The 18,077-nt window shown below is 29.8% G+C and overlaps 2 protein-coding genes across 2 annotated transcripts; both read left to right on the top strand.

Annotated features, from left to right (window-relative positions):
• Nucleotides 1-4,553: 4,553 nt before the first annotated feature.
• On the top strand, nucleotides 4,554-9,384 carry LOC111011336 (serine carboxypeptidase-like 51). Its single transcript, XM_022285057.1, has 13 exons — nucleotides 4,554-4,760; nucleotides 4,865-4,959; nucleotides 5,651-5,758; nucleotides 5,844-6,084; nucleotides 6,871-6,914; nucleotides 7,347-7,414; nucleotides 7,805-7,910; nucleotides 8,151-8,278; nucleotides 8,396-8,465; nucleotides 8,560-8,610; nucleotides 8,772-8,824; nucleotides 8,902-9,034; nucleotides 9,153-9,384. The coding sequence occupies exons 1-13, from the start codon at nucleotides 4,625-4,627 to the stop codon at nucleotides 9,219-9,221; spliced, it is 1,302 nt and encodes a 433-aa protein (XP_022140749.1). The 5' UTR covers nucleotides 4,554-4,624; the 3' UTR covers nucleotides 9,222-9,384.
• Nucleotides 9,385-10,277: 893 nt separating this feature from the next.
• LOC111011335 (serine carboxypeptidase-like 51) lies at nucleotides 10,278-14,730 on the top strand. The gene is made up of 13 exons (XM_088121247.1): nucleotides 10,278-10,458; nucleotides 10,580-10,674; nucleotides 10,765-10,872; nucleotides 10,961-11,201; nucleotides 11,866-11,909; nucleotides 12,319-12,386; nucleotides 13,157-13,262; nucleotides 13,482-13,609; nucleotides 13,725-13,794; nucleotides 13,889-13,939; nucleotides 14,098-14,150; nucleotides 14,251-14,383; nucleotides 14,502-14,730. The coding sequence occupies exons 1-13, from the start codon at nucleotides 10,323-10,325 to the stop codon at nucleotides 14,568-14,570; spliced, it is 1,302 nt and encodes a 433-aa protein (XP_087977373.1). The 5' UTR covers nucleotides 10,278-10,322; the 3' UTR covers nucleotides 14,571-14,730.
• Nucleotides 14,731-18,077: the final 3,347 nt, after the last annotated feature.

Here is an 18,077-nt window from a genome sequence, read left to right as displayed (position 1 = left end):
CTCAATACAAAAGATTCAACTAGCGGTGCGCTCGGGCCAACATGGGAGGGCCCATACAAAGTCACTAAAGTGGTGCGAATAGGCACTAATGCTTTAGAAGACCAGCGGGGGAAGGCCTTACTACACTCGTGGCACGCCCAACACCTCAAAAGATACTACCACTAGTTCGACATATTTCTGGACATTTTTATGTTTCTCCATTATTTGGACCAACTAAGCTTATTGTAACCAAATCTTCGACAGGACGATTTTCCTACTAATAAAGTATTCAACGTTCAACGTGATACTTGAGTTCTTATGTTCATTCTGAAATAAATTTCTCAAGCAGGGGGCATCATATAAATATCTACATATCTACGACCTGAACATCTACATATCTATGACCAATCAAGGAACTCAAAATTGGGACAGACCTAGAAGCAGGCCGATAAACTGAAAGCCAATCAGTGAAACCAGGGAAAAGAATCCCGAGGTGCTGAAAAAGGCATGCGTACGGGCCCAGCAAGGTTAAAACAGAAAACAGGCAAACCTAACCGATCAACGAAACCCACGGGTAGAAAATCATATGGCAAAAGCCAAAATAGGTTAAAAACCCGAGGGTGTTGATTTAACTGGGGGTAAAAAACCGGCAGAAGCCAAATATGTTAGAAACCTAAGGGTACCGACTAAACTCAGGGTATAAAGGCCATTGGCAAAAGCCAAGTGGGTTAGAAACCCGAGAGTAAACCCTGAGGTATAAAACATGGGCAAAAGCCAAATAGGTTAGAAACCCAAAGGTATCGACATTAGTTCTGTTAAAGTTAGATTTCAAGGCCAAAATGGTTTAAACTCAGATGAGAATAAAACCAGGCTCAGAGACTTGATTATGGTCAACGAAAATTGGAAAAACTTCCAATTCATGAATAGTATCGACAAGTTCAAGGTACAAAACCAGTGGCAGGAACCAAGCACTAAGATCCAAAATTGGATCAAAAGCTTTTGGTAGAAGCCCTGTGCGTTAGCAACCTTCCCATTTTTAGCCACTGATATACAATGATCTCGTGGTAACGACAAAGCGACAAGTACTCTCAAAACAAAGATCATTACACAATTATTCGTCTTCTGTTTTGAGAGTGGGGGCCATTGTTATGGAGAATGAAAATGACCTGAAACGAGACAAGGAGTTGAAGTCTGATTGGGGAAGACCGGCCCGGGACATAACGAGCTGGCCAAAAGAGTGACCTAACGCCGGGGCAGAGAACGAGGAAAGCAACCAGAGGGAAGCCCACTGAGCCACGAAGGGCTCGGCCCCGACCCGGTGCTCGGTCCCGACCCGGGGCTCGATCCCTAGCCGTGCTCGGCCCACGGCCCAGCCAGTGATCCCCCGTCTTCGATCGACGATGTCGCCCAGGCCCTGCAACGGTGAATTAGGGTTAGCTACGGAAGATTCTGGAACAACTTCACGCTATAAGTATTGATCCAGCCTTAGAGGTATGGGGGGAAGAGAGTTGACTACATTTACGTTATTCTCTTGCTAACTTAAGCATCAGAGCCCGTGTGACTAGAGTCACACCGGTTTAGCTCGATTTGATTTTGCAGGTACTAGTCCCGGATCAACAAGTTTGGTGGATGCGAGGTAGTGAACCGGAAGACCGAAATCCACGCATCAACAGAATGCATAGATAGAGTGGTCAGGCAGAATCAGTCTTTCAATTTTTTGCGGGTGATTTTATGAAACCTAGGATCAACAAGGTATATGTCCATTAATTAACTAACTAATTACAATTTTAATTTATTTAAATAAATATATTTTATTTCTATGTATTTTAATTCCTCTCTTTTGAGTAGGTTGATGAATTGCTTGCCACAGATATTAATGTGACCGTCTACCACGGTCAAGTAAGATTTTTATTAATTGTATTATCTAATACCATGTTAAAGATGAATAAACCATTACTCAATCGAAAAACATAAATTGATGGATTAGATAAATTTAATTCATATACTGATATGAAACCTATTTTTATAGGTTGATCTTATTTGTTCAACTAAGGAACAGAAGCATGGATTGAAAAGTTCAAGTCTCTCTCTTTTTCCTCTCTCTCTTAATTATAAGTTATGGTTGGTTTTAATTTGTGGATTAATTATAATTAGGTGGGATGGGCTGAAGGCATTTCTAAACACAGTGAGAAGTCCCCTATTTTGTGGAGATGAGAAACACACAAATGGCTTTACTAAATCTTATAAGAACCTCCACTTCTATTGGATTCTTGGAGCTGGTCACTCTGTCAGCAATTCAATTGATTAAATTTTGCACTTTAATAAATTTAAATTCAATTATTGGGATAAAAATATATATACATACATACATGCATACTTACTTACTTGTATTAAACGTGGTGTTATATTATAAACATAGGTGCCAGTTGATCAGTCGTGTGTAGCATTGGACATGGTGGGTGTAATCACAATACGTATATTTTCTCTTAATCTAGAAAGTAAACTCTTTTTTCTTTAACAGAAGCTCTCAATAAGACAATATCGTTTACAAACTTTGTAAACAATAAAATGAGAGGAACAGTAACTTAATCACTGCATTGAGATATTGAAAAAATCTTTTAAAGCGAGTATAGCTAAACGGTAATTAATATATATTAACAAACAACCTAAAGGTAATTTACAGGTAAAAAAAGGAAACATGTTAAGTGACTGCAAATATGAGAGAGAAAAAAAAGAATCTTGTAACAACCACGTGGATTATAGGAAAAGAATTTCATCACTTCATGGAATATAACACCACCATTCACATAAAAAACAGTGCAAAAATACAAAAACTTGAACAATAATTAAAAATTGCTTAGCAACTAATAAGACAAAGAAATATACTTAGTGGGTGGGATCATATAAAATAAATCTACTTCACAGTATCACGTGAAAGACAACCATTATAATAAATAAAGTGAAATTTGTTACCATCTTAATCAACGGTAACGGTATTACTTTGAGTATTACTCTACTCTTTAGATACTCAATTTCTTCTTGTAAGATTGGAGGTTATGGAGATTACGTACCTAAAGAATTTAAAGAAAAAAAAAATCTCAACCAAAATTGTAGAATCAAATCATAAAACAAGGTATTATTGTCCCGTTACATCCCATACCATGGTACGGTAATCCCATCTTTTTAAGATAGGTATTCTTTCCCCTTCTTTCTATGAACTATAATTGTATATTTTATATTTTACATGTTACATTGCTTTTTTTTTATATAGTACAAAATATGACATGGTTTGATGTGTGTTATATTTCATTAAGGAAGACTAAATTTCAATTTTACAACATGTTAAATACATAATATACTACTCTCTCACATTTGAGATATTTATAAAAACTCGTGAATACCCAAATTGTATCAATGATCCTCAGTTTGTATATGTAATCAACTTTAAATTGTGTACATGTATCATTATATATGTGTATTAATAATCTTGTAACTTTTTACCGATCTAAAATACTTTATTCTCTTTTCACACCATGATCATTTATAGCATCTCTAAATTCGTTCAACGAGTTAAACTAACATGCCTAACTCTAATTTCAATAATTTATCATTTCCTGATAAATTGTATTCATTATGGCTAAAGGAATACTCACTATAGTCCTGTCAACTAATCCACAACGCGTCTTCATCATTCTCTAGTACAATGTATCCTCCAACATCATTTGTAGGATCCATACCCATAAATTTCTCCCAACTATAGTATATCAAATATTTTTTACAATATCTAATGCTTCAAAGTAAGACCGTATTTCCACGTAAAAAACATGGATTAAATCCATCTTTCGTTCTCATATCCCATATCAAGATCACATACGAATATATAGTTAAACACTGATGTATATGCAAGATATAATTTAAATTTGTAGTTTAAAATAAGTACACAAAGGAAAAGTTACTGAACCTGTATTTAAAAAATTTTAAGAACACTTTACAATGTAATATATTTTCTCTTAATCTAGAAACTAAACTCTTTTTTTTATTTTTTAATATAACGTGTGAGAATATAGGATCGAACTCACAAATTCTTGTTTGAAGATATATATCAATTATCATTAAGGTACACTCTTCCCCCTTTAAATAAAAGCTTTGTAAACAATAAAATGATAGTAACAGTGACTTAATCGCTGCACTGAGAAAATAAGTTTACATGTGAAAAAGGAAACACGTGATGCACGTGGAATGCTGTTAAGTGACTGTAAATACAAGAGAGAGAAGAAAAGAATCTTGTAATCACCGCGTGGATCACAGTGCAAAAATAAATAAAAAAAACTTACACGATAATTAAAAATTACTAGCAACTAATAAGACAAAGAAGTATACATTGGGTGGCACCATATAAAACTACTTTTAGTTTTCCAATATCACGGGAAAGATAACCATTATAATAAATAAAGCGAAATGACATAACTCTTCTTGAAATTGGAGGATCGAATATCTTTCTAATATTTATTGTATTTCTATCCATATATAATGAATTAAAGAAAAGAAAAAAATCTCAACCAAAAATAATCCCATCTTTTATCTATTTATAAATAAATACACTTTCCTTTTCCTTTGCACTTAGCAAAACCCAAATCGCCCTCCAATGGCCAAATCATTGTTATTTTTGTGTGCGTGTTGTGTTGTGTTATTTCGTTCTTCTATTTTGAACTTGGGAACTGCCATTACCCAGAAATCCCACGATGGAACTCAAGAGTGGGGTTACGTTCAAGTCAGACCCAGTAAGCCCATTTCTTCACATTTCAATCCTTGAGACATGAAAACATTATTTATATTTTTTTTTATTTTTTATTTTTTAAAATTCGATTGGAATTGTGTTCTTCAGAAGCCCATATGTTTTGGTGGCATTACAGAAGCCCCTTCAGAGTCGACCACGCCTCCAAGCCATGGCCAACCGTTCTTTGGCTACAAGGCGGACCAGTGAGTGGTTTTTTTTTTCCCTCGTAGATATACTACTTATATGAATGTTGGTACAATATATATGTGATATACATTTAATATACTATTGATATGAGTGTCTAATATATTATGGATATATTACTGAGTATCTGATATACTACTTAAAATTTTTGCTATATTTGAAAGTTTTTAAAATAAATGACATATTTTGAAATACATAAAAAGGTTTAGGGGCAAATTACAAAAACCACCCCTGAAATGGAAAATAATGTCCACGATTCTATTAAATCCCTCACAAGTTAATGAATGATGGAGTATATTCCCATTTGTGAACTACCGCTTGTCTACAAAATCAAATATCCATGAACAGAAAAAAAAAATTAAAATTGTCAAATAGATACAAATTTTCAAAATTTTAGGGTTTAGATTTTACCATTTTTGAATTAGAGGGTGCAATTTTATCCTATGTGAAAGTTTAGGGGTTTAATTTTTACTTTTGAAAGTTTGAGGGTTTAAATTTTTCATTTATAAAAGTTCGATGATTTAATTTTTACCTTTGAAAGTTTATGGGTGTAATTGTAACGACCACCATATTTCAAGGTTGTTTTTGCAATTTGCACAAAAAGTTTTTCTACCCATTGCAATTTATCTAAAATAAATTATATATTTTTTAAAATTATTATTAATTATTATAATTTGGATGGAAAAACAGGGCCAGTCCGGAGTTGGGATGGGGAACTTTGTAGAAATAGGGCCACTGGACACCAATTTGAAGCCAAGAAACTCCACTTGGTTGCGAAAAGCTGACCTCTTATTTGTGGTAATCTCCATTTCCATTAACTTATTATTGTTTTTATTATTTAATTATTAAATTTTAATGTGATTCTAAAATTAAAACAAAATAGGATAATCCGGTTGGGTCGGGATACAGCTACGTGGAGGATACGGGGGAATTTGCCAAAGGCGATGAGGATGCGGCCGCCGACATGACGACTCTGCTGGTGAAGATCTCAAACGACATTGTCGACTTACAAAACAGTCCTTTCTATATAATGGCAGAGTCTTATGGGGCCAAATTCGCGGTCACTCTTGCACTTTCCCTCCTTCGAGCCATCCAAGATGGCAAATTAAAGCTTAATCTCAAAGGTACTTTTTTTTTTTTTTTAATTCATTTTCATACTTCTTGGTGGGCTTAAATTTATGTACAATCCAAAATTAAATATGCAAGCCTATAGTTTTACTTTTATGAACTATAATTTTATATTTTGCAATTTAAATGTTACATTGCTCGATATTTGTTATATTGTGAAGGAGGAAAGAATGAATTTCAATTTTACAACTCATAAACATGTTAAATATCTAATATAATACTAAAGTTATAAAAATTTGTGAATACCCAAGATGTATCAATGATGTACATTTAAGTTACAAGTTAATTTAATTTTTTAAATATATGTTTAGACTCAATTAAATCGATAGAGTTTAGACCTTTTTACTTACGAGAATCGTAATGAAATTAGTTAGAATAAGATTGTTTACGATAAATTTTATGAATTCGGAATGAGAAATTAATTGACGTTGTTTGGAATCGGAATATGAATCTAATATAAAACAATTAAGTCAAATCGAGCATAACTGAAGTGATTAAGGTACCTATTTCTGATTAAGAGGTCATGAGTTCGAACCCCACCACCATTTGTTGTATAAAAAAAATATAAAACGATTAAAAAAAAGTTATGTATTTCATTAATTGATGATATAAAAATGATATCAAATATAAAGTAATTATTGAAATGTGTGATGCCCATGAAATAAAGAATGAGATTGAGATCGATTAAGTTGTAATAAATTAATGAGAATTTTTCTTCTATGGAATTCGTTCAAAATTCTCGATCTATAAACATGGTGAATCAAATTTGAACAATTTTACAGGAGTGGCATTAGGAGACAGTTGGATTTCCCCGGAAGATTACACGGTTCCTATTCCCTCTCTCTCAATCTTGTCCGTCCAAAATTATTTTAATTTCCGCCACATTATTTTACACGTTATAGGCAATTTTCTTGGATTTTTTTTAGATATAATTCATTTTAAATTTTATTTTAGAAATATTACTAATTCAGAAATTATTCAAAAAATAATATTTTAAAAATTCCATTTGACATATACCATTTCTACAGAGTAATACTAATTTAGTGGGGTGGCTTCAAAACCACTGTATTACCGATCTTGAGCTCTTAGGTTCAAGAAATAAACTTTACAGAGCATTATTTTTTTAAATAAATTTCGAATTACCATCATTTTGAAAATAAGTTTAAATATCCTCATAGATATAAATATAATAATCTCAAAATAATATATATATATATGCAATAATCTCAAACTTAAAAAATAAAAATAAAAAATGCAGTCTTCGTGGGGCCCTCTTCTGAAAGACCTCTCACGGCTTGATAGTATTGGACTGCAGAATTCAAACAGGTCAGTGTTTTTCACTTTTTAGTTCTATATTGTCCATTTACAATATTTATTTATTGAATATACGAAAAAGAATGTAATAAATACGTGGTTAAATTATAAATTCAGTATTTCGACTTTGATGTTCATATCTAATATGCTCTAAATTTTAAAAGTTTTTTAAAAAGTATTAAATTAGTTGTTCAACTTTCAATTTTATGTGTCATAAGTCTCTATTAGGTACAAAATTTAATTTTATGTCTAATACTTTGATAATTTAAAAAATATTAAATAATATAAGAACCGATTTCATACAAGAATCAAACACAATTTAAAAGTTAGGGACTAATCTAATAATTTAACCTCTCTCTATATATTAAAAGCTAGCTAAATAAAGTTGTTTGAGAAAAACAGGGAAGCTTTGAAGATCAGTCAGCAAATTAAAGTGGGAAATTATAAGAATGCAGTCCTTTTGTGGGAGGAGCTTGGGACAATAATTGCCACGAGTACCAACGGTGTGGTATGTTAGAATTTTTTATTTTGATTCAATCCGAGCCTACTTCAATAGATAAAACACTTATTATTATGTCAATTAAAGTTATTAATTCACAAAAAAAAATTTGAAGTTTATTCTTGATCTCGCACCTACAAATGTAGGACTCAAGAAAAGAGAGAGGAAAAAAAAATTTGGTTTTTGATTTTTAATTTTTGAAAATGTGTTGGTATAAGTTTTAATTAGGGTATTTAATTAATTTTGCAGGATTTCTATAACTTTATGCTGGATTCTGATATGGATCCAGTATTTGGAAGTGGAACTAGAGGAGAGTTGGCCGCCTTAATGAATGGCCAAATTAAGAACAAACTCAAAATTATCCCAAAAAATCTCAAGTCAGTACCTCTACCTATAATTACAAACCTTTCTTTTTTCATTGCATATTTATTATTATTATTTTTAATTCAGAGACAAATAAAACTATATAAAAAAAATTAAATTTGTATGCATAGATGGGGTGGTCAGGCAGGATCAGTCTTTCGATCTTTCATGGGAGATTATATGAAACCTAGGATTAACGAGGTACGTCCCTTAATTAACTAACTAATTACAATTTTAAGTTATTTAGATAAATATATTTTATTTCTATGTATTTTAATTTTTCTCTTTTGAGCAGGTTGATGAGTTGCTCGCCAAAGGTGTTAATGTGACTGTCTACAACGGTCAAGTAAGATTTTTATTAATTATATTATCTAATACCATGTTAAAGATAAATAAATCATCACTCAATCCAAAATTGATGGATTGGATAAATTTAATTCATATACAGATATCGAACATATATTATATTTAAATGTATATGATTTTTTTTTGTTTTTTTTTTTATAGGTGGATCTTTTTTCTTCAACTAAGGGAACAGAAGCATGGATTGAAAAGCTCAAGTCTCTCTTTTTTTCTCTCTCTCTTTCTAAATTATAAATTTTGTTTGGTTTTTAATTTGTGGATTAATTATAATTAGGTGGGAAGGGCTGAAGGGATTTAAGAACACGGTGAGAAGTCCTGTATTTTGTGGAGATGATAAACACACCAAGGGCTTCACCAAGTCATATAAGAATCTCCAATTCTATTGGATCCTTGGAGCTGGCCAATCTGTAAGCCATTCAATTTATTAACTTTTGCTTTTTAATAAACTTCAATTCAATTATTAGGATAAGTTTTGATCTTTTTGTTTTTACTTGTGTTAAAAGTTGTGTTATATTATAAATGTAGGTGCCAGTTGATCAGCCATGTGTAGCGTTGGATATGGTGGGTGTAATCACAGACTCACCAGCTTCTTAAGTTATGTACTTGTTTTAGAATAAATAAAAGAAAAGAAGCACCTACCGTTCTTTTTTCTTTTAAAGTATGTAAGCAAATAGATGAAGATTGTTTAGTTCGGGACTTCGCTTGAATTTGTTAAGTTTGTTATTAAATATGAGTTATCAAGTATGTGTTTGAATTATGGAGAAAGTTTGGTAAACGTGCATTTTGAATGCTTATTTGTTAAACATTGGTTTGTTAATAGTGTTTTTGATTAATAAATAATAGATAGTTTATATATTAATTATTTGATTAAAATATTTAAAATTTAAAATTTTGTTTTTTTTATGAAATTAAGAAGTATAATTTTTAGTATAAATAAAGAAAATTTAATACATTTATTTGCCCAATTTTGTTTTAATAATTATTTTATAAAATAAATATTTAATTGTTTTATACAAATTTATCCGACATCTAATTTACCACAAAAGAAATATTATTATTATTATTTTTATTTTGTGAAATCGGAAATATTATTAATAACTTAATTATTTGTTCATTTCTACTCAGCTAATTAAATTTATTTTACTAATTATCATCAAAATTACCATTCAACCATTTTATTTTAATCATGAACAAACCACAACTCGACTCAAAATCTTAAATTGATTGGTTGGATAAATTTAATTCATATATTACATAAAACTTTGTTTTTGATTCCACCCAAAAAGTCTCATACCAATAAAGATAATTGTTCTCTCATATATACTTAGGATCATTCTTTTTTCTAGTCAATGTGTGACTTTATTTACAATCATCTTACAAATCCAACGTATGTGATCATTCCGTGTCAAATCTCAGCCAATTCCTTCACAATTCCATTAAAGTCAATCATTAAACATAAAATACATTATTTATTTATACATGTGGAAAAGGAAACACGTGATATACGTGGAGTGCTTTTCTTTTCTTTCTTTCTTTTTTTTTTGGGGGGAATGCCAAGGTACGGAAATTTAATTTTTGTGAAATGTCCCTTTATTTTTGTCTTTATACAAGTAATAATAATCCCATCTTTTATCTATTTATAAATAAATACCTTATCCTTTTGCTTTGCAGTTGCAGAGCCCAAATCGCCCTCCAATGGCCAAATCATTGTTCTTTTTTTGTGTGTGTTGCGTTGCGATATTTCGTTCTTCTATTTTTGACTTTGGAACTGCCATTACCCAGAAATCTCAAGATGGAACTGAAGAGTGGGGCTACGTTCAAGTCCGACCCAGTAGGCCAATTTCTTCACAATTTCATTCATTTCCAATCCTTAAAACATAAAAAAAAACATTATTTATTTTATATATTTTAAATTTTTGTTTTGTTTTTTTTTTTTGGATTGTGTTGTTCAGAAGCCCATATGTTCTGGTGGTATTACAGAAGCCCCTTCAGAGTCGACCACGCCTCCAAGCCATGGCCAACCGTTCTCTGGTTACAGGGCGGACCGGTGAGTGGTTTCTTTTTTCTTTTTTATAAAATAAATTATGTATGTTTTAAAATTATTATTATTATTATTATTATTTGGATGGAAAAACAGGGCCAATCGGGAGTTGGGATGGGGAACTTTGTAGAAATAGGGCCACTGGACACCAATTTGAAGCCAAGAAACTCCACTTGGTTGCGAAAAGCTGACCTCTTATTTGTGGTAATCTCCACTTCCATTAATTTATTATTAGCGTTTTTATTATTTAATTATTGAATTTGAATGTGATTCTAAAATTAAAACAAAATAGGATAATCCGGTTGGGACGGGATACAGCTACGTGGAAGATACGGGGGAATTTGCGAAAGGCGATGAGGACGCGGCCGCCGACATGACGACTCTGCTGGTGGAGATCTCGAACGACATTGTCGGTCTACAAAACAGTCCTTTCTACATAATCGGGGAGTCTTATGGGGGCAAATTCGCGGTTACTCTTGCACTTTCCCTCCTTCGGGCCATCCAAGCCGGCAAATTAAAGCTTAACCTAAGAGGTACCTTTGTATTCATTTTCATGCTGCTTCAAATTAATGTACAATCTAAGATTAAATATGCAACCCTATGGTTTTACTTTTATGAACTATAATTTTACATTTTGCAATTTAAATGTTACATTAATTTTTCATTGATATGTGTAAGGTCATGAAATAAATAAATAATGAGAATGAGATTAATTAAGTTGTAGGAAATGAATCAGATTACCTCTTTTGGGAGGAGTGATTTTTAAGTTTGTAATTGCTCCGAGATTTCGTTTTCATTCCTCGATTCTCATTTCCTTAAAGTAAACAATTAATTTTAAAAAATGGAAAATTATACTAAATAATATAAAACAATATGTATCTATAAAAATACCATTATTTTTATTTATTTTAAAAAATGTCACTTGAGTTTTTGGCGGGTCTCATGTAATTGTAAAAGTTTGTAATTTGTGCCATTTTTATAAAATTTTAAACCTAATACTATATATAAAAATACATATTTCTTTTTACTAATTCTTTCTTTAACGTTTTGATAATATAATATTTCGAAATAATATTTTCCATTACTATTTTTGTAATTCTTTCTTTATAGATCGAGAATTCTCCGTCTATATTTGGTGTACTAGATAAAATAAGTTTAATAAACAATATGGTGAATAAAATTTGAACAATTTTGCAGGAGTGGCATTAGGAGACAGCTGGATTTCGCCGGAAGATTATACTGTTCGTACTCCCTCTCTCTCAATCTTGTCCGTCCAAAATTATTTTAATTTCTGCCACATTATTTTCCACATTAAATATAATTTTCTTGGATCTTTTGTTAATATAACTCATTCTAAAATTTATTTTAAAAATATTAGTGATTCGAAAATTATTAAAAAAAAATAATATTTTAAAATTTCCATTTTACATATACCATTTTTACACAGTGATAGTGATACTAATTTAGTGGAGTGGCCTCAAAACCACCATATTACCGATCTAGAGCTCTTAGGTTCAAGAAACAAACTTTACAGAGCATTATTTTTTGAAATAAATTTCGAATTACCATCATTTTCAAAATAAGTTTATATATCCTCGTATATATAAATATAATAATCTCAAACTTAAAAAATAAGAATAAAAAATGCAGTCTTCGTGGGGCCCACTTCTGAAAGACCTCTCACGGCTTGACAGTATTGGACTGCAGAATTCAAACAGGTCAGTGTTTTTCACTTTTTAGTTCTGTATTGTCCATTTACAATATTTATTTATCGAATATACGGAAAAAATGTAATAAATATGTGGTTAAATTATAAATTTAGTATTTTGGACTTTCATGTTTATAAATTTTTATCTACACGTCGAGATTCCATTTTTCATGGATTCGACATAGAAATAAGGAGTAAATCGACATTTCTATTATAGTAAAAAAAAAAGACAAAATATGAAAAATATCAACAACATGTCGTTAATATATACATAATATTAATATTAATTAATTTTAACTTATTTAGAAATAAAAAAATGTTTATTTGTTAATTTAAATATTTTTTACGATTTTTTAATTTCTCTAATTTTTATAGAAATATTCATCGACATCGACATTTTATCGATATTTCCACCGATATTTCCATGAAATTGAGACCTCGACATTTCTATCGATATCGACATTTAAAACCTTGATGTTCATATTTGATATGTTCTCAATTTTAAAAAGTTTTAAAAAAAGTATTATAAAAAAGTGTTAAATAAATGGTTGAACTTTCAATTTTATGTGTCAAAAGCCTCTAGTCTTTCAATTTTAAAAATAATACATCCCTAAATTTTCAACGTGTAATTTAATTTTATGTTTAATACTTTTAAGAACTTATTAGATATAAAATAAAATATTCCAAGTACCAATCTAAAAGTTTAGGGACCACTCTAATAATTTAACCTCTCTCTCTATATATTATAAGTTAATTAAAGAAAGCGTTTGAGAAAAACAGGGAAGCTTTGAAGATTAGTCAGCAAATTAAAGAGGGGAATTATAAGGATGCAGTCCTTTTGTGGGAAGAGCTTGAGACAATAATTTTGACAAATACCAATAATGTGGTATGTTAAAATTTTTTATTTTGATTCAATTCGAAGTAGATAAAACACCTATTATTATCTCCGAGTGTAGTTATTAATTAAAAAAAAAAGTTATTCTTGATCTCTTACCTACAAATGTAGAACTCCACGAAAGAGAGAGAGAAAAAAGGAATTTTCAATTTTGATTTTTTAAAATGTGTTGGTATAAGTTTTAATTAGGGTATTTAATTCATTTTGCAGGATTTCTATAACTTTTTGCTGGATTCTGATATGGATCCAATATTTGGAAGTGGAAGTAAAGGAGAGTTGGACGCCTTAATGAATGGCCAAATTAAGAACAAACTCAAAATTATCCCACAAAATCTCAAGTCAGTACCTCTACCTATAATTATAAACTTTTTTTTGGTGCACATTTATTATTATTATTATTTTAATTCGCAGACAAATACAACTATATAAAACAAATTGAATTTTTATGAATAGATGGGGTGGTCAGGTAGGATCAGTCTTTCGATCTTTTATGGAAAATTATATGAAACCTAGGATTAACGAGGTATGTCCATTAATTAACTAATTAATTACAATTTTAATTTATTTAAATAAATATATTTTATTTCTGTATATTTTAATTTTTCTCTTTTGAGTAGGTTGACGAGTTGCTCGTCAAAGGTGTTAATGTGACCGTCTACAACGGTCAGGTAAGATTTTTATTAATTGTATTATCTAATACAATGTTAAAGATGAATAAATCATCATTCAACTCGAAAGCTTAAACATATAGATTGGGTAAATTTAATTCATATATTGGAACATATATTATATTTAAATTTGTATGATTTTTTTTTGTTGGGTATAGGTTGATCTTATTTGTTCAACCAAGGGAACAGAAGCATGGATTGAAAAGCTCAAGTCTCTCTCTCCTTTTTCTTTTTTCTTTTTTTTTTCTTTTTCTCTCTTTCTAAATTATAAATTATGTTTGGTTTTTAATCTGTGGATTAATTATAATTAGGTGGGAAGGACTGAAGGGATTTAAGAACACAGTGAGAAGTCCTGTGTTTTGTGGAGATGATAAACACACAAAGGGCTTTACCAAGTCATATAAAAACCTTCACTTCTATTGGATCCTTGGAGCTGGCCTCTATGTAAGCCATTCAATTTATTAACTGTTGCTTTTTAATAAACTTCAATTCAATTATTAGGATAAATTTTGATATTTTTGTTTATACTTGTATTAAAATTTGTGTTATATTATAAATGCAGGTACCAGTTGATCAACCGTGTGTAGCATTGGATATGGTGGGTGTAATCACAGACTCACCAGCTTCTTAAATTATGTACTTGTTTTAGAATAAATAAAAGAGAAGAAACACCTACCGTTCCTTTTTCTTGTAAAATATGTAGGCAAACACAGGAAGAATGTTTAGTTCGAGACTTTGCTTGACTTTATTAAGCTTATTATTAATGAGTTATCAAGTCTATATTTGAATCATGGAGAAAGTTTGTTAAATGTGTATTTGAATGCTTACTTTGGTTTCTTTAGTACAACATGTGGGGGTGGGGGATCGAACTGACAATCTCTTGGTTTGAGATATATGTTAATTATCGTTGAGGTATGCTCGTTTTGACGAGATGCTTACTTTGTTAAAAGTGTGTTTGGTGGGTATATTTAGAATTTATCATGAATAGTAGATAATTTATATGTTAATTATTTGATTAAAATAATAAAAAATAACAAATTTTGTTTCTTTTTTATGAATTTAAGAAGCATAATTTTCAGTATAAATAAAAATGTTTACATTTACTCGCCCAGTTTTAATACTATTTCATAAAATAAATATTTAATTATTTTATACAAATTTATCCGAGAAGTAATTTATCACAAAAGAAATATTATTGTTATTATTATGAGAAATCACGTAAGAAATGTTATTAATGATTAATTATTCTTCTTAAAAAAATGACTTTCTTAATTATTTGTTCATTTCTACTTGCTAACTAATTTTATTAATTATCATCAAAATTACCATTCAACTCATCTTTCTTTATTTAGCCAATATATTTAATTAAAAAGTTAAAACATTTCAAATAATAATTATTTAAAACCTACACACTTCAACACAAGGTAATCAAATAGTTAAATTAATTAAAGGTACAAAATACATTTCTTTTATTGATGTCAAAATCTGCCTAAGTCCTATGGAGTGGCCTGTTAGGTCGGTGCGAGCTGTTCGAAACAAGTTTCCCAAGTACCTGTAAAAACAGGTATGGCCTCCAACGCTCAAGTTAGTTTGAAATTTGATCTTAACCAGATCAGCTTCAGGCAGATTTTCATATATGTTCTAATGGAGTAGGGGTGTATTTATAGTAGTCAAAGGGTAGCTACCTGTCTCATCAAGATATTTGGCTATTCGGGTTGGTGACCTGCCATGGATCATTGGTCCATGTTGGTCTCTGGATTTATCCCTGCTCGGGATGTGACACTTGGAGGGTCCCTTTTGTGTCCAAGTGTTGAGGCCCGATTTGAAAATAAAAAATATGTTTGATAATCATTTTTTTATTTTATTTTCTATTCTTAAAAAGTTAGAAAATTAAAAATATAGGTTAGAGATAGAAAACTCTATGTAAAATATTAGAGATGCCAATGACGTGGGGTACAAGTCGAGATGCCCTCTTCCACGAAATTTTTAATTTTCATCTCCAACCTGTTTCTCGATTTCTGGAATCGAGGTCAAGGTTTAGGAATTCTCATTTGAAGCTGAGGATCTTCACGAGAAAAATTATTGGTTTCATAATTAATTTAATTAATTTTTAAATTTAAAAAATAAAAATTAATAAAGATATATAATTTATATTATTTTACTAAACAAAATACTATTTACTAGAATAAATAATTATTTTAATATTTATTCATAATTTAATAAAATAATTAATAAAATATATATTAATTATTTAGAAAGTAGAATGGAAGACAAGGTGGGAAATTCATTCTCTAATCTTAAAGCGGGGACTCAACCCTATGAGAACTTTGTCGTCTCTAACGTAGAGACATGAAAATAAAAGTTTAGAAAGATAAAAGAAATTTTGAAAGAGAAATTTCGAGATAGTAAATTTTAGAGAGTTAGAGAAAATTAGTTAGAAAAATAAATTAGTGAGAGAAAAGCGAAAGTAAAAAATAGAAAATTATGGAAAATGTTTAGAGCAAATGGCATGTTAAGAAAGAGAGAAAAATTATAATGAGAACAAAAATTTGAAAAAAAAAAAGGTCAAAATGTATTTGTTATGAAAAAGATATAAGAGAGAAAATCGAACTAATTAAACATTTTATCTTTCTCTTTCAAAGTTTAATTATGAACTAATTAAACATTATAATGAGAACTAATTAAAAGATATTAGTAAATAAATAAAAAGAAAAAGATATAAGAGAGAAAATCGAACTAATTAAATATTTAAATAAAGAAAAGTTGAAGATATATATATTTTTAGAAAAAAATAGACTAGACAAAGAAAGAAAAACTATAAAATGTGAAATTTGAGAATTAGATACATTGATGATATATTAAATTTTTAGAGAGAGAAAAAAAGGAGTGATATGTTAAAAAAAAAAGAAGTACAAATGAAAATTTTGGAGAACCAGAGAAATATTTTCAGAGATAAAAATTTAGAGAGAGAAACATAAATTTGTTTATTGAAAAAACTTTAGAAAGAAAAATATTTTAGAGCGAGAAAAAATTGAGAGATAAATATGTTAAAAAAATTGAGCATGGATTTTGAATAACAAAAACTTGTTTTAATTTTTTTAATTTACTAAAGATTTAAAAAAATGATTTTAAAAACTATAAAACAAACCATTCAACAGTCGTTATAAAAAATCTATTTTTTTGCACAAACATATAAGGGTGATGGATCGAACTCACAACCTCTTAATTGAAAGATATATACTAATTATCGCTAGATATGTTTACTTTTGGCACTATTAGTAGGCCATTTATAGTATCTAATTAATTATGTTTTTTCATAATCCACCATTAAGTATAGTGCATTATTGTAATTAAAAAAAGCGTTATCAATATATTTCACTTTTAACTCATTAGGATGGAGATAGAAAATGAAAAATACTTGGCTTTTTACCATAGCGAAAAATCAATGTTGTCTTCAACATTATTAAAAGTAAAATTAAATATTTGACGATTAAAATAAGAAAATACAAAAAAACAGACCTTTTTTATTTATTAATGAGTTCTCCACCTGCTTTTTAGATCAAAGAAATAGTGCAAGTAACGAAACCACTAAGGATCCCTCCCTACCGATTCACTTTCGTCCACGAAACGGGATAATAATTTTTTTCTTTGTTGAGTTCTCAAACATAAGAATAGTACAAAGTTTGGTCATCACCGATAACCGATAAGGAACTAAATATTTAATATATTCAACCCAACAAAACTTCATTTTTAACTTCCAATTTAATTATATAAATAGCAAATAATTCAGAAAGTTAATTTTCTCTTAAGTTTGATTTAAACCAAATATTTATTAAATTTTGTCTACTTTTAATTACAAAATCAATTGAATGAAATAAGCATAAGTAGAGAAAATGATGTTATACAGTTACCATCTTATGACTACCCTCTAGTAATGGTTGGAAATATGTATGGTCCCTAATAACCCTTTCATTCAATATTGTGTAAAACTACCAGCCATTTGTTATAATTTGGTTAAATAATTCTTTGGTTAACAGAGCTTAAATATATTACAACTCGTTTAGTTCAAATCTTTAAAATAAGAAGAGACGAGGATTAACCTACCTCATCCCACTCCGCTGTCATCGCTACTCAAAAC

Source organism: Momordica charantia (genome assembly GCF_013281855.1).
Source record: "Momordica charantia cultivar OHB3-1 chromosome 2 unlocalized genomic scaffold, Mcharantia_2.0 BLBB01000002.1, whole genome shotgun sequence".
Taxonomy (NCBI): domain Eukaryota; kingdom Viridiplantae; phylum Streptophyta; class Magnoliopsida; order Cucurbitales; family Cucurbitaceae; genus Momordica; species Momordica charantia.
This window is presented reverse-complemented; position numbering and strand designations above follow the sequence as displayed.

Bases quoted from the DNA above. Each gene is read 5' to 3' on its own strand.
- LOC111011336 (XM_022285057.1), top strand. From the start codon at position 4,625: ATGGCCAAATCATTGTTATTTTTGTGTGCGTGTTGTGTTGTGTTATTT. The intron at 7,415-7,804 runs GTCAGTGTTTTT...TGAGAAAAACAG, and splicing joins GGACTGCAGAATTCAAACAG to GGAAGCTTTGAAGATCAGTC. The intron at 9,035-9,152 runs GTAAGCCATTCA...TTATAAATGTAG, and splicing joins TCCTTGGAGCTGGCCAATCT to GTGCCAGTTGATCAGCCATG.
- LOC111011335 (XM_088121247.1), top strand. From the start codon at position 10,323: ATGGCCAAATCATTGTTCTTTTTTTGTGTGTGTTGCGTTGCGATATTT. The intron at 10,459-10,579 runs GTAGGCCAATTT...TGTGTTGTTCAG, and splicing joins CTACGTTCAAGTCCGACCCA to AAGCCCATATGTTCTGGTGG. The intron at 14,151-14,250 runs GTCTCTCTCTCC...AATTATAATTAG, and splicing joins GCATGGATTGAAAAGCTCAA to GTGGGAAGGACTGAAGGGAT.